The 13616-nt window shown below is 51.1% G+C and overlaps 1 protein-coding gene across 1 annotated transcript in view; it reads left to right on the top strand.

Annotated features, from left to right (window-relative positions):
• Positions 1-12779, top strand: part of LOC131210914 (probable serine/threonine-protein kinase cdc7) — a 35251-nt gene extending 22472 nt beyond the window's left edge. Inside the window, exons 4-7 of the mRNA XM_058204234.1 lie at positions 2467-3549; positions 10803-11060; positions 11141-11218; positions 11559-12779. Coding sequence (XP_058060217.1) covers positions 2467-3549; positions 10803-11060; positions 11141-11218; positions 11559-12779 — 2640 coding nt within the window. The remainder of the gene's footprint in view (positions 1-2466; positions 3550-10802; positions 11061-11140; positions 11219-11558) is intronic.
• Positions 12780-13616: the final 837 nt, after the last annotated feature.

Below are 13616 nucleotides of genomic sequence, written 5' to 3'. Positions count from 1 at the left end.
CCATTCACGCGTCCTATTCGTGAAAGACAATGGAGGGTTCTGCGGTGTGACAGTTGACTTGAAACGACTGACTGGAGAGGTTACCCGAAAAAAAAACCGAAAATGCTGTCCGGTTTTGAGGATGTTACCAAAATTTTAGGAATTCGCCAATCGATCGTTATTATGTTCATGCGGAGGAGAAGTCCAGAACAAGTTCTTCTACAGGGGCAATTAACTCCTGTGCTATACTTCTATTTCTAGGCGAGTATTTTTTGTTAACGAGAATCAAATACGTTACTGAAATAAGCGTGAATTTTAATTATCTCTACTAATTTATCTCATCGTTCGTAATGGATTAACCTATAAACGGTAAACCCAAAATTGGCCGATTAAGAATTGCATCGGCAATTTAAGACACTCGAGGTGATTATGGCCAAACGATTTCCTCAAGGGTCTGAGAACATCTTTATTTTGACATCTGATCATCTTGAGAGAAATCCATTGTGAATGCACACGGACGAGTGAGGATTGAGTTCTTAGTTTTAGAAGGCTTAAAAGCCTGAAAAAAGTTGAAAGTATATAAAGACTCTTCGCTTTCAATTAATACATTAAAAAGATGGGTTGCTGAATTTAAACGAGGTCGTACAAGTCTTGAAGACAATCCACGTCAAGCACGTCCAAAAACAGTAGCAACACCTCAAATTGTAGGAAAAATACAGAATATCGTATTGGAAAATCGTCGAGTGACTGAAAGAGGTTTAGTAGAAGCCTCAGGCATCTTATTGGGCAGTGCAAACAATATTTTGATTGATGCATTGAACTTCAGAGAGCTGTGTGCGCAATGGAAGCCACATTAGCTAACAATGGAATAAGGATAAAGTAGATTTTATGCGTCGATTCATCACAATGGATAAGACTTGGGTCGATCCTGAGTCAAAACAAGAGGCCAAAGAGTGGTGTGGACCAGATTCTTCGGCTCCGAAAGGGGTTCGTTTCCAGAAATCGCCCAAAAGAGGGTTAGCATCAGTTTTTTTAGGATGCGAGTGAAATTTTGTTCGCGGATTACTTGCAAACTGGTAAAACAATAAATTTCGATTGTTGTTGTAACAATTTAGACCAGTTGAAGGATTCATGAAAAAATACCCGGTTCACAGAAGAAAAAAATCTTTTTCTATCAGGACTTATCGAAGCTCTTAACTAAAGGAACAACCCAGTAGTTGACATTTGATGTTCTGAGTTTTTCTGGCCGAATATTTGTTGTGGTGGCTTGAAGTAATTGAAGATCCAAATTCTGGCAGCATCGCCAGTAGTTGTGTTGATGTGTGGCGAAGAAGAGAGTAAGAACACGAACCCAAAAATGAAGATTCCACCCTGGGCGCTGAGTGAAGATTCACCTCGGCATCGAAAGTACTCCCCCCGTGGATAGCGTCAGGATGAGGTCAGTCGCTGTTCTAGTGATCCCAAAACTGAACCTCTCCGAGGGGCCTCTCCATAATCAACCCATTTATCCACCGCCAATTTATCCGCACCACCCGACTTGGGCCACACTCCCCCCCGGTTCGCGCTTTGACCCATTTTGCTGGTTTTCGTACAGTACAGCAGCGGTGCAAGCTTTTCGACATGTTGCGCCGCGATGAGAACGTCCCACGGGGGCCGTCGTCTTTGGCCCTGTCGCGCTGTTCCCGAGGGTCCAATGGGGTAGAATCCCGAGAGCGTGTCTGGCGATGAATCGAAAGAAGAAGAGAGACCATGGGACCGGCCCATCCGTTCGGTGTGGGTTTTACGACTTCGGTCCACAGAACGATCCGCGGTTGGGATTGTGGGCTAGGTGTGTAGCAAGTAGGACAGTCTCGCTGGGGGTTGGTCTATGACGGAGCTCCATCATCACGATTACCACAGGGGGAAAACGTCAGACAATGCGTTCTGCTGGTGGCCGCCTTCCCCCCATTCGCCTGCGCCGGCCGGGCTCTGCTCATGTACGTCGCAGAACGGCGGAGGCTGTTGAGCGCCCGCCGTTCCCTCCCATCTCCAGTCGGGGAACGCGGGGCAACGGAAGGCAGCATGGAAGAACCGGGAGAAATTCTTGTACCGTTTCTTTATCCGCTTCTCGCGTTTCGGCTGCTCGCGCCGGCCCGCTCGCTGCGGGCGCCCTCGTTCCAGCGCCACGGTGCCGGAACAACTCGGGAACTGGGTCAGTGGTGGTAATCTTCAGCACTCGACTCTGGCGCTTCTGGTGCCGTTGGTTGACCGAGTGCGCGGCGCACTCGGGGATTCGGGATGTGGAAAATTGGGTTACGCCGGTCGGCCCCGTGTAACGGCGAAAGAACTGGCCCGAGACACTGGCCGGGAGTCCGGGGCCAACCGGAAAGGTCAGGCAGGGGTTTTGGGCCGAGCCGAGCCAGGCTCTCAGGCGGAACCATATCGAACGGCGGGCGGAAAGGTTGGCAACGCGCTAATGCTTGGCTAATGTTTCTTCTTCTCCGGCAGGCGATCAAGATGTCCGAGGAACCGAAGCGCCGCGAGTGGCCGTTCTTCAACCTGATGGACGTGTACTTCAGCGATCAGGTGAACGATCCGACGCTGCGCCTGTTCTCGTCGACCAAGCGCTTCGACTCGGACACCCTGGACGATGCGCAGTTCGATGACGAGATCATGAACTCGACGGCCGCCGCCGCCATCGCGGCCGCCGCGGCTGCTTCGGCCGCCGCCGCGAACGCCGCTAGTCAGCACAAGATCAAGAACGAGCTGATCGCGAGCCACGGCCACAGCGGCGGCAGCATGCTGGACATTTCGGACATCATCGGCGACGAGCACGGCGAGTCCAAGTTCGACCAGTTCAAGCGCGAGATCGTCCTGAGCCAGATCCAGGAGATCACCCGGGCCGGCAGCGGTACCGGTGGCGGCGGCGGAGGCGGTGGTCGCAAGGAGAAGAACAACAACAACAATAGCAACAGCCATCACAACAATAGCAACGCCCAGAGCCAGAACAACAACAGCAGTAACAATAGTAACGCCAACAGCACCACCACGAACAGCAGCAACAGCACCAACACCGGCAGCGGTCCCGGAGCGGGACAAAACGGAAGCGGAAGTGGAGCCGGTGGTGGTGGCGGCGGCGGCGGCGGTGGCGGTGGCGGGAATGGATCGCTGGAGAGTAAACACAAGCTGATGGAGTCGCTCAACCTGAGCCCGGGCGGTAGCCACCTGACGAGCGGGGTGAGCACGCTCAGCACCAGCAGTAGCAGCAGCGGCGGCTCGGCACGGGACGAGAGCAGCAGCCTGAACAGCAGCCCGACCAGCCACGTCAGCAGTGGCCCCGTCAACGGGCAGGAGCTGCGCAAGCTGTCGAACGGGCCGACGGCCGACTTCAGCGCCCTGCTGGCGGCGGCCAACAGCCACACGAACGGGACGCTCCACAGCAACAGCAGCGCCCTCAGCAGCACCGACCGGGACACGGACTACGACGACTTCACCGAGCGCGGCAGCCTGTACGACGGGAGCAACAACCACCTGAAGAGCCTCAACCAGAAGCTGCTGCATCAGATGAACGAACATCACAACATCGATCAGGTAAGGGAAGCATCTAGTGATGATCTCTCTTCTAGATTTAACAGGTCTAGCGATAGTCCGGTGTAGACCAAAAAGGCCAGTTCCGGAAAAGACTCAGGGAACTCCGGTTGAAGCAAACATTCTGGATATCTGTTGATGGACTGTGTCTAGCCATTGGCAGGAGAATTGCTGGTAGCTCTCACCACCGTCTTCGTTGTCAGCCAAGTCTAACGCGTGCTGCAACGTGGCGACGCTCTCTGCCGAGAGATCGAGCAACACACAGAGACGTAGATCGGAGCCGAATGGCGTTTGTGTGGCGGTTTGGAGTTAGTAGTGGTCCGCATCTAGGGGCTGAAGATTTCTGATATTTCGGCAAACGACTTTCATAAATTCGGCGCCTCCCCCCAGAGAATGGGCGCCGAATCACGTAAGGCAGCATGCGATCGCATGCGAGTGGCGAGTTGATTGATCATGGTGATCGCTATCGTCGAGGTCCGGTTGTTACACGTTTCGACATTTTGGTAACTTTTTTTCTTCTCTATCTGGCTAACTACTCACACTCCGGTACACTGGTAACGTTGGGCTTACTCGTTTGGCTGAGTTTGCCACAAATCTTGAGGATGCCACTGCCAACTACAGACAGCTGCCAGTAACGCAATCCATAACAATATATTGGGCAATAAGCGAAATAGTCGGAGTTGAGTCGGTCCCTCTGATCGCTAGACACACACGTTGGAAAGTTGTCAACGCATATGGAAAGTCTACTATTTTCACTTCGAATTTACTTGCCATGTCTTGCGGCGGGGCCTATTGTTTATTGCTAGCCATCACGTCATTGTGCATCCGGACTTTGCGCACCGGACGGCTGGGTGGGGTTCCGGGCGAATAGGAACTCCATAGCTCCATAGGAAAATTACTTGGTGGTTATTGTTGTTGTTGCTGATTTGTGACTGGAACGGAGACTGGAACGAACTTCATGTTTCATTAAAATTATTCATAATAACTCCGTTTACGGTGATACTAATGGGTCCTCTCACCGTCACTTCCATTTTTGGGGGCATAGCATAGGGGTCGCAGTCTTCCAGATTGCGATATGTTGGTCGGAAAGATCTCCACAGTTGTCGGAATTCGCTGTTTCTTTTTCGCTGCTGAAAGTTGCTGAATCGTCCGATACGGATTCTTACACTCGACCTACGGACCCATTCCGGTGATCGCACGAAGCGCAACGATAGTTTCCAAAACTCTGTTCGGCTCTCTCGCTTCCATAAAAAGAACGTCTGGTGTGATACTGAAAAGTATTTGACCGTGATAGACACCAACTCCCACAATCGACACAATGTTTGCACCACTTCGATGGTCGAGCTGTGCACGGAATTCAGTAACATACCATATTATTCCGTGCACGTTGCCTTCTGACGCGTGACAAATTGGACCGCCGACCGGAACGTCACAGAAATGACATACGGCAAGTGGTTTTAGTAAAACTTTCAGGTTATGTTTGCATTGCACCAAGGCTTCGAAGGATATCAAAACCCGGGGAAGGTTGTTGATATTCGCGCGCTTAGAGACGTCGAGCGGTAGCGGTCCAGTAATCAGGATGAGCCTTCATTTTCCGTCGAAAGAGTCGAAGAAACCAAAAGTCGATGAACGACGCTCAGGTGAATTCTTGCGGGCAGGTCCCGGAGGTTCAAACTACTTCCTACCGATCCGAGCGACCACCGCGCCTGCCTCGGGCTTCCCCCGCCGTTCTGGGACGGTGGACGACAGCTTTCGCTTTCACTTCACGTACGTGACACACTTCCCAAGTGGCTGTTGAAGGCGAAGTATTCAAACAAATTCCGCACCGCGCGCCCAGAGCCTCGCCAAAGACAAACCCCCGGCCCGGTTGGATGGCAATTTATGATGCAGGTGACAAAAGCGTTAGGTGGTGCGCATAGCGGCACTTCCCGCACCCAAATCGATGTGCTTTGTGTGCGCCTCTCTCTGTGTAAAAGTATGTGTCTCTAAAGTATGCTTTTTATCTGCGGCCAAGCGCAGGGCGGCGGCGCAGCAGCAAAAGACTTCTCCACTTTCCAGGCCGTGTTTTCGAAATTCGGGTTTCGCTTTCGTTCGCACGTTTTCCTACAGAATAGTAATGCAATCTCGGCTCCGCTTCGGGTTTTTTTTGGGGAAGGCACCCCAAGGTACAGGAAAGGGATGGTAAGCTAACAATGAGTTGTGCGGTTTTGCGTGGTAAATGCTCGCGGCCGGGCCGCCAACCGCTTCACAAAAGCCCACCGTTGTTTGCGGTAATAATGGGTGACATACAAACATGAATAGGGAAACTCGTTTTTGGGAAGAACTAAACGGGCACAAGTTGACCAAACGCCCATTCAGTGCGCCTAAACCGAGAAAAGTATTTCCTAAGATTATTACAATGCATTAGGCGTGCGCTTATGTTGAAACGTTTGCAATGGATCGCCCTCAGCCGATCCTACCAAGAGCTTCTCGGACCTGGAGATGTGAATTTGGCACTTCTTCAATAGTTCTGTGAACCTCGGCCATCGTTTTGCCCAAGAGGCAGATTGCGGCCAAAAGTTTATCGATCAAATGTTTCAAAGCGTCGTTCGCAACGGCGGTTAGTATTTTGAACAGTCGCCGAAGAATTCAGCAACTGTTGATGGTACTACAAGGTATTCCAACACGACCCATACTATTTAAATATTAAATAACTCCACTATTTGTTAATCAATTTGGGCAAATAAACAAGATTTATTTAGGGCATAAAATACCGTTTAGTATGGTTTTCAGTTGACTGGCATACACCTTGCTCTTCAAATAGCCTTACTGAAAAAATAAGTCACAAGAAATTCGGCAACAATAAGCACGCACAGTTTTCACTGTTGAACGTTTATTTTCAACGCAGAGCGTTATAATTTTAACCCGCTTTTTGGCGTAAATTGATTTTTAGCTTAAACGGCATAGAGTAATGTTTCAAAATCTGACTAATTTGTAAAAATCGACCGAAAAATGTTGGAATTATTTAACATTTCAATAGTATAGATCGTGATGGAACACCCTGTATATTCGCTGTTCGTATATTAACTGTTGATGGTATTTCCCCAAGAAAGTCGATGAATATTACAGCACGCAAATCCCAAAATACTGAGGCCATAGACCTTCCCAGTCGATAGACTTTTGTGCTTTTGGATGCTTTGGACAATGTTCACCAGTTGCACTCAGATGACGATCGTTTTGATTCCGGACAGAAGTGATGGTTTCATCCATTCTTCCATATCGACGCAAAAAGGCAGTTTACAACGTTTAAAAATGGCTAAACACTGCTCAGAATCATCAACACATCAGAATTAGAATCATTCGATGTTGTGGATGTTTAAATGGTTTCTAGTGCCACCGCCTCATTTGGAGTCCATTATGTCCTGTATCACTGGTGTCTCAATCGGATCATGTTTTAATTCATGTTTTAATTTTTACTGTTGTTTCTGACGAAGTGAAGTCTTTATATCATTTTTCAAGCCATTACTTTGTATATTTTCCTATCAAAATCACTTGATTCATTGTTTTCAAAATAACAAAAACAGGCGTTATTCTCACACAAATTTATGTCGTAGAATGAAATGAAATTTTGACAGCTTTCTTTTGAAGGATAAAAGTGAAAAAGCGATGAATGCAATAAGATTAGCGCTATTTATGGGCTAGGACTGAGACTTTTCATCCCATGTGCTACGTATGTGTTGTGATGCGCTTGGTGATGTGATCTGCAGCTGTCAACCAGCTGCATTTGGGATCCCATATCTCCCTATCTCTTTCACTCTAAAATGTGACGCACTCTAAGCAGGCCATCTGCGGGCTCGATTGATCGGGTTACTAATTTCAATCTAATAGGCGGTCCTTCCTCGCCACGGGTTAATAACCGTTTTTCAGCCACTTTCTCTTTCGCCCGAGCCGAGCCGAGCTCTTCTCCGATTCTCCCCACACACAGCTCCAGAAAGCCGGGGCTGGACAAGTGCCGACGGGCGAGTGGGCCGCGATAAGCACTAAGAAAGCTGCATGTGTGTGCCTCCATCGATCGATTGGCCTGTCTCGATCTGCTGCGGGGGGCCCACCGTGGGGCTGTTGTCTATTGTTTACGTAATTAGCAGTCCTGGTGTTGTTTGGTTAAGCCGTTGGCTTCGATTCGAAACCCGAAGGCGTTTACTTTGCGTCCTGTTTGCGGCGCTGCGTTGTTTGAAATGAGCAATAGGTTCGGACGAAAGCCGAATTTTGAGTGTTGCTCCCCCCCCCCGGGGTGGGTTGTGCCAAAACTTTTATTCATACAACGCTACCAAATAAAAAAAGCGGTTCGTTGCAGAAGCATTTCGCGGAGTTCGTCGAGCCCTTCTTGGGCCCGTCGACACAGAGGCCAATGAACTTTGGCGCGGTGCGGAGATTTGATTACGACATCTCCCGCTGCCCGCTGCTCCGGCCCGCTACCATCTTCAGAAGAAATCGTCGGAGAAAAAAAAAGGTGTATAAATAATCAAAACTCGAACCGAGCGAGAGAGGGAGCCGTGGAAACGGAGGGCGGCGAGGCGAGTGTTGTGTCTGCATTTTTCAGCTCCACCACATTTCTGGAAACGAGTGCAGCATATGGCAGATTTAATCCATTTTTCGGTTTCGGTTCGGCTGGGCGTAATCGTTAGGCGCCTCCATCGCCAGAGGACGCCCGCGTAACAAACTCACGCCGAGCAAAACCTCCGAAACAACTAACGTTGGTTCCGATGCGGTTCAGTTGGTTATGCGAGAGAGAGAGAGAGAGCCGACCCGGTGAAAAGAAGTCACCAATCCGTCACGGTGTCGACGAACTTTTCTCAACACTCAGTTCGGCCATTTTGGGTTGTTTCCTCCAAACAAAAAAAACACTCAGAAGACCTTCGGAAGGTAACGACGGGTGTTGTTGTGCTGTGCCACCGAGGATTGCGAAAACTCGCGTGGTGTGCCTCGTCTTCCACTTCTTCTTCTTCTTCTGTTGGTCGGTGGTGGGGCCAGTTTTTGGGGGGCTCCAATGTGGGGTCGTGTGTCGATACTACTACGCAGTAGTGTCACCGCGCAACGAAATGGGGATGACAAGCCCGGCTCAGTCTCGAGTCTCTCACTTTCGATGGATGGCGCAATTATTCACACCTTCCCCGGGGGAAGGGTGGGTAGAAGAAGTGGCCACGCTAGGTCTCCACGAGCACGATGCTAATAACGGGCAGGGTTGGCCGAAAAGGAAGACCGCTTTATTGCTTTTCCGGTTCTATTTGTTCGCCGCTTCGGGTGTGCCGCCCGTCGGTTGACAACTTTCACTTTCGACCTCAAAATAAAAACACAACAACAGCAACGACGACGTGGTGGATTCCGACGCGGTGGCCATTTTGGCAGCCGTTTTGAGCCGTTTGATGTGAGAGAAGGAATTCGACCAAACGGAACTCGGTTCGGAGCGTGGCTGCGGGATGAGCCCTTCGGAACTGGGCACCTGCTGATCTGTCGATCGAACTCTAGGGTGGGGTCAGTCCCAGCCACGCGCATGTTGTATCACGCAACAAGTGTACGGAGAAGTTGCGAAAGGCGTTTTTGGGCCTTTGGGCTGTTGGACTCACAGCATCGCGCCACTGACTGCGATTGGCCCCATTAGACCAAAGGTCAAGCGCTCGTCAAGCCAATTGTGGGCTCCGTAAAGCTCACAGCCTTCTGATCCTGACAGAGTGTAGATCCTTTGGCTGCAAAAAGAAGCAAACTCATTCTTCTAGTTCTAGCAGGCCACGCTGTTTGCTTGTTTGTGTTGGATGAAGCTCGGTGACAGCTCGGTTGTTGTTTGCTGTTATTACGTTGTTATTGTTATCGTTATTTGAGAGACTTATTTGACGCGGGCTATGTATATCCGATTTTCTCGGGGTTTTTATGGCGTTATATTGCTATTTATGTCACTTACTTATGGTGACAATTTCGGCCATTTTGAGTAATTAGTAAATGTTTCACAGCTATTTTACTGTGCGCCCATCGGCGATTTTTGTCTATTCCGAAAAATGGATGGCAAAGAATTTGTATCAAATTTTGTGTAAAAAACGAAATTAAAAGCTCGGACGAAATTTAAATGTTGACTGTGGCTTATGGTGAAGCTATTTAGAGCAAAAGCAGCTGTTATCGATTGTTCAAACTTTTTTCAGAGGGCCTAGAAGTTGTGAACGTCGAAAAGTCATGTTTGGTCGAATGTGAACGATACGATTACGATTACGATTTACGATACGATTTAGACGATAAAGACGGCATCGTCGATGAGAAAAATCTTGTCCAAGCAAAACAGTTGTCAAAAATTGACCGATTACTCAAAATGGCCGAACTTTTCACCATCGGTCACTGACATGTGTAGCAACCTAACGACACCAGATCGAAAATCGAAAATCGGATATACGTAGCCCGCGGAAATACAAAATTGGCAGAACTTTTTGAACACACCTCGTATTCCAATAGGGTTCCAATAGGATGGTTGCTCACACACCTCACAGGTCGTTTCTAGGCCGGGCCTCATTCCAACGACTTTCGGTGACTTCAACGGTCGGTCCAAGCGCTCTCTGTTAATCGCATTCTCGGGCGGCAGCAACCCCCGAAGACGTCACAACCCAAGACGCGAGTGTTTGTGTTGGGCGCATAACCGATCTCGGCCGATCTCGGAAAGGGGGAAACTAAAAATAAAAATAACACTCACTCACTGAGCCGCATGTATTGGGCAACCGTGCGGGCCGTAAATAAATTAAGACTTTTTCGGACTTTTGCCTTCTTTCGGGAGCCTTCCCACATTGTGTCTGTCGCTCCGTCTCCCTCTCGCGCTCACTCTCCTTCCCGCCCGTTCTTTGTGTCAGGATTTTGGGGGTGCCGTAACCGGTTGTGCGTGTGGCTGCGTGTGTGCGCGGACGGTGGGGAGGCTCTGTGGCTACTTTTACTAGCGCTGTGCCATTTTGGATGCCATTCAACCGCAAACACACGCAGACACGCAGGTAGTATTTTCGCTTTTGGGAGCTCTCTCGGGAGCCTCCGTCCGAAAGAGAGTTAATTTTGGAAGAACAAGTTTCGACGTTCGAAATGGCCGCCGTGTGTTTATTTTGGTCCCCGATTCGAACCATCGTCGGGTGACGGGGGTACCTTTACATTGGCCGTGCGTTTCACGGCGAACACTCGAAAGATGTTGGCCGGAATGTTAAGGATTCATCGCTGATTTTCGGCCCCCGTTCTCTCTCTCTGTCTCCCTCTCGCAGTACCTGCTGTCCTGGCGCGGCTTCCACGGCAACATGTGCAAGGGCTTCCACAGTCTGCAGCGGGACGGGCAGATGGTCGACGTGACGATTGCGGCCGGTGGCAAGATCTTCAAGGCCCACAAGCTGGTGCTGTCGGTGTGCAGCCCGTACTTCCAGAAGATCTTCCTCGAGCACCCATCGCAGCACCCGATCCTGTTCATGACCGACGTCAACAGCCACCACATGGCTGGACTGCTCGACTTCATGTACAGCGGCCAGGTAGGTCCGACAGGCGCCCAGCGTCCAGGTTGTTTGATGTGGCTGCTCATGCTTCTGCTCTCTCTCTGCCTCTCCAACAGGTCAACGTGAAATATGAGGACTTGCCGAACTTCCTGAAGGTGGCCGAAGCGCTGCAGGTGAAGGGACTACACGGCGAGGTACGTTCGTTGTCTGCTGCCCCGTTGAAGTCGTGCGTTTTAAAGTTCTGTTTCTCGATTTGCGTTTGATCGCTTTCTCTTTCGCTTCCGAACGGGTTGCAACTTTTTTTGGCCCGCATTGTTGTTTTTCACTGAGTTACGAAAACGAAAGTGATGGTGGGGCTGGCCCAGCGGTTCAGAACCCGCGAGCCATTAATAACCCCGAAAACACAATGCACTCACAGCAGCGGGACGAGCTGCTCACTTCGGGTCTGGATATAACTTTCTTTTCTTTGTCTGCACTATCTCCCTCTTTCTCGCTCTCTCGCTCTCTCTCTCTCTGACGGCGGATGCTGCGTAGAGTACCAACGATTCGGAGGAGCGCGATTACCAACAGCAACAGCACCAGCACGCGCTGCGACTGCAGGAACAGCAGCGGCTGTACCAGCAACAGCAACAGGCGCAACAACAGCAACAGCAGCAGCAAATGCATCACCATCAGCAGCAGCAACAGCAGCAGCAGCAACAACAACAACAGCAACAGAAGTTGGCCCACCAGCGCCAGCAGCTGATTCAGGTCGCACAGCAGCAGGCCCACGCCCAGGCACAGCAACAGGCTCAGCAGCAGCAACAGGCTCAGCAGCAGCAGCAACAGCAACAGCAACAGCAGCAGCAAGCGGCAGCAGCAGCCGCCGCGCAACAGCAAGCGGCCGCCGTTGCGGCCGCCGTCGCCCACCAGCAGCAACAGTTCCAGCATCATCGCAACAACTTCAAGGAGCTGATGAAAGCGAAGCACGCGGCCGCCGCGGTTGTGCTGAGCGAGGACTACCTGAACAACAACAGCAACAGTGCCGCCGCCGGTAACAACAACAACGGTAACCTCAGCAACAGCAACGGGGCCGGCAACGGGCCCCTGTCCCCGTACGCGAGCAAAAAGATGCTCGACACGCAAAAGTACCAGAAGTACTACTCGAAGCGCAAGCTCGTGCAGCAGTACGAGCAGGAGATGCGGGCCGAGAAGCGCAAGCTGGGCATCGAGGACGTCATACAGGCGGCGGCCGCCGCCAACGCGCTCAACCTGCGGCTCAACAATGGCGGCAGCCCGATCGGCTCGCCGACGGCCGTGGCGGCGGCGGCTGCTGCGGCAGCGGCCGCGGCGGCCGTCAACCACCCACCGGGTACGCCGACCAACGGGGGGACCAGCACCGACGATGAGCAGCACCAACACCACCAGCATCAGCAGCAGCAGCAGCACCATCAGCAGCCGGCGGCGGCCGGTGGCCTACTGGCCAACATCAAGTCCGAGCCGCACTACGACGACGAGGACGAGGGCATGGAGATCGACCAGGACAACAACAACTCCCTCAGCGCCGCCAACGCGAACGCGCCCCACAACAACAACAACAACAACGAGGATGACTACTACAGCCGGCACGATCCGTCGGGCGTGATAACGACGGGCAACGGCAAAACGATCAAACATTCCATTCTCGAGCCAAATATAGTATTAAAGCAGAGCGACGAGTGCCTGACGACCAACAGTCAAACGGGCAGCCTGAACCTGTGCAAGAACGTCAGCTAATCGGGGCGCGGGGCGCTCGAGGTGGCCGTGGCACGGGTCTGGCGGATGCGGACGACGCAGTAGGCTCGCCTCAGGACCTCAGGAAGTGGGGGAACGGGATCGCGATCGGGACTGTAGATAGCACCTAGCAGCCAATGGGGCGGTAGCAAGTAAGATTATTTATTGATCGGTGTGTCTGGGACTCTCTTTCTCTGTGTATGTGTGCGTGTGCATGAATGTTGTTGCCAGGCCGGTGGCCGGCAGGTGGGCTGTATGTGTTAAGCTTCGTCCGATCCAGCATCTTCATCAACCTGGCGATCGAACGAACCGAATGTGGCAGTGTCGTTTTTGGATAGTAACTAAGCATAGTGTAGGTAGCGTTAAGTTAAGGTTTTTTTTTCGCTACTTTCTTACTTAAAACACGTTTTCAATTGTTTGTCGCTTCAGTAGGGGTTAGTGTTAGCTGGGCCAAGAGGAGGGCGAGAGAGTTACGCCGTTTTCGGGACACCCTTTTTCGAAGCGAGTAACACAGAGCAATTGTTGTTTATTTTTTGTTTCCATTCGTTGTTTAGCCTTCATGTAACGGAGTTAGAAGGGATTCGTTGTTTATATCGTTCGTTTTATTTTCCATTCTGATCGGCGAGGGCGAGGGTTTATTTATTATATTTCACTTACTCCGTACGCCCGCGTACGGGCCTCTATCGGGCCGAAGCTATCGTTGTTGATTATTTCGTAGTTCGCAGGCTGCGTGGCAGAACGGGCAGTCCTACTCGGTCCCAGAACCGGGAACTGTCGCGGTTAGGCGTAAGGTAGTAGATAGTAAAGCTGGTCGATGTAAAAATTCGCGGCACCGGCACC

The sequence above is a fragment of the Anopheles bellator genome, chromosome 2 (genome assembly GCF_943735745.2).
Source record: "Anopheles bellator chromosome 2, idAnoBellAS_SP24_06.2, whole genome shotgun sequence".
NCBI lineage: Eukaryota > Metazoa > Arthropoda > Insecta > Diptera > Culicidae > Anopheles > Anopheles bellator.
The sequence above is the reverse complement of the archived record's forward strand: the minus strand, read 5'-3'. Positions and strand labels throughout refer to the sequence as shown.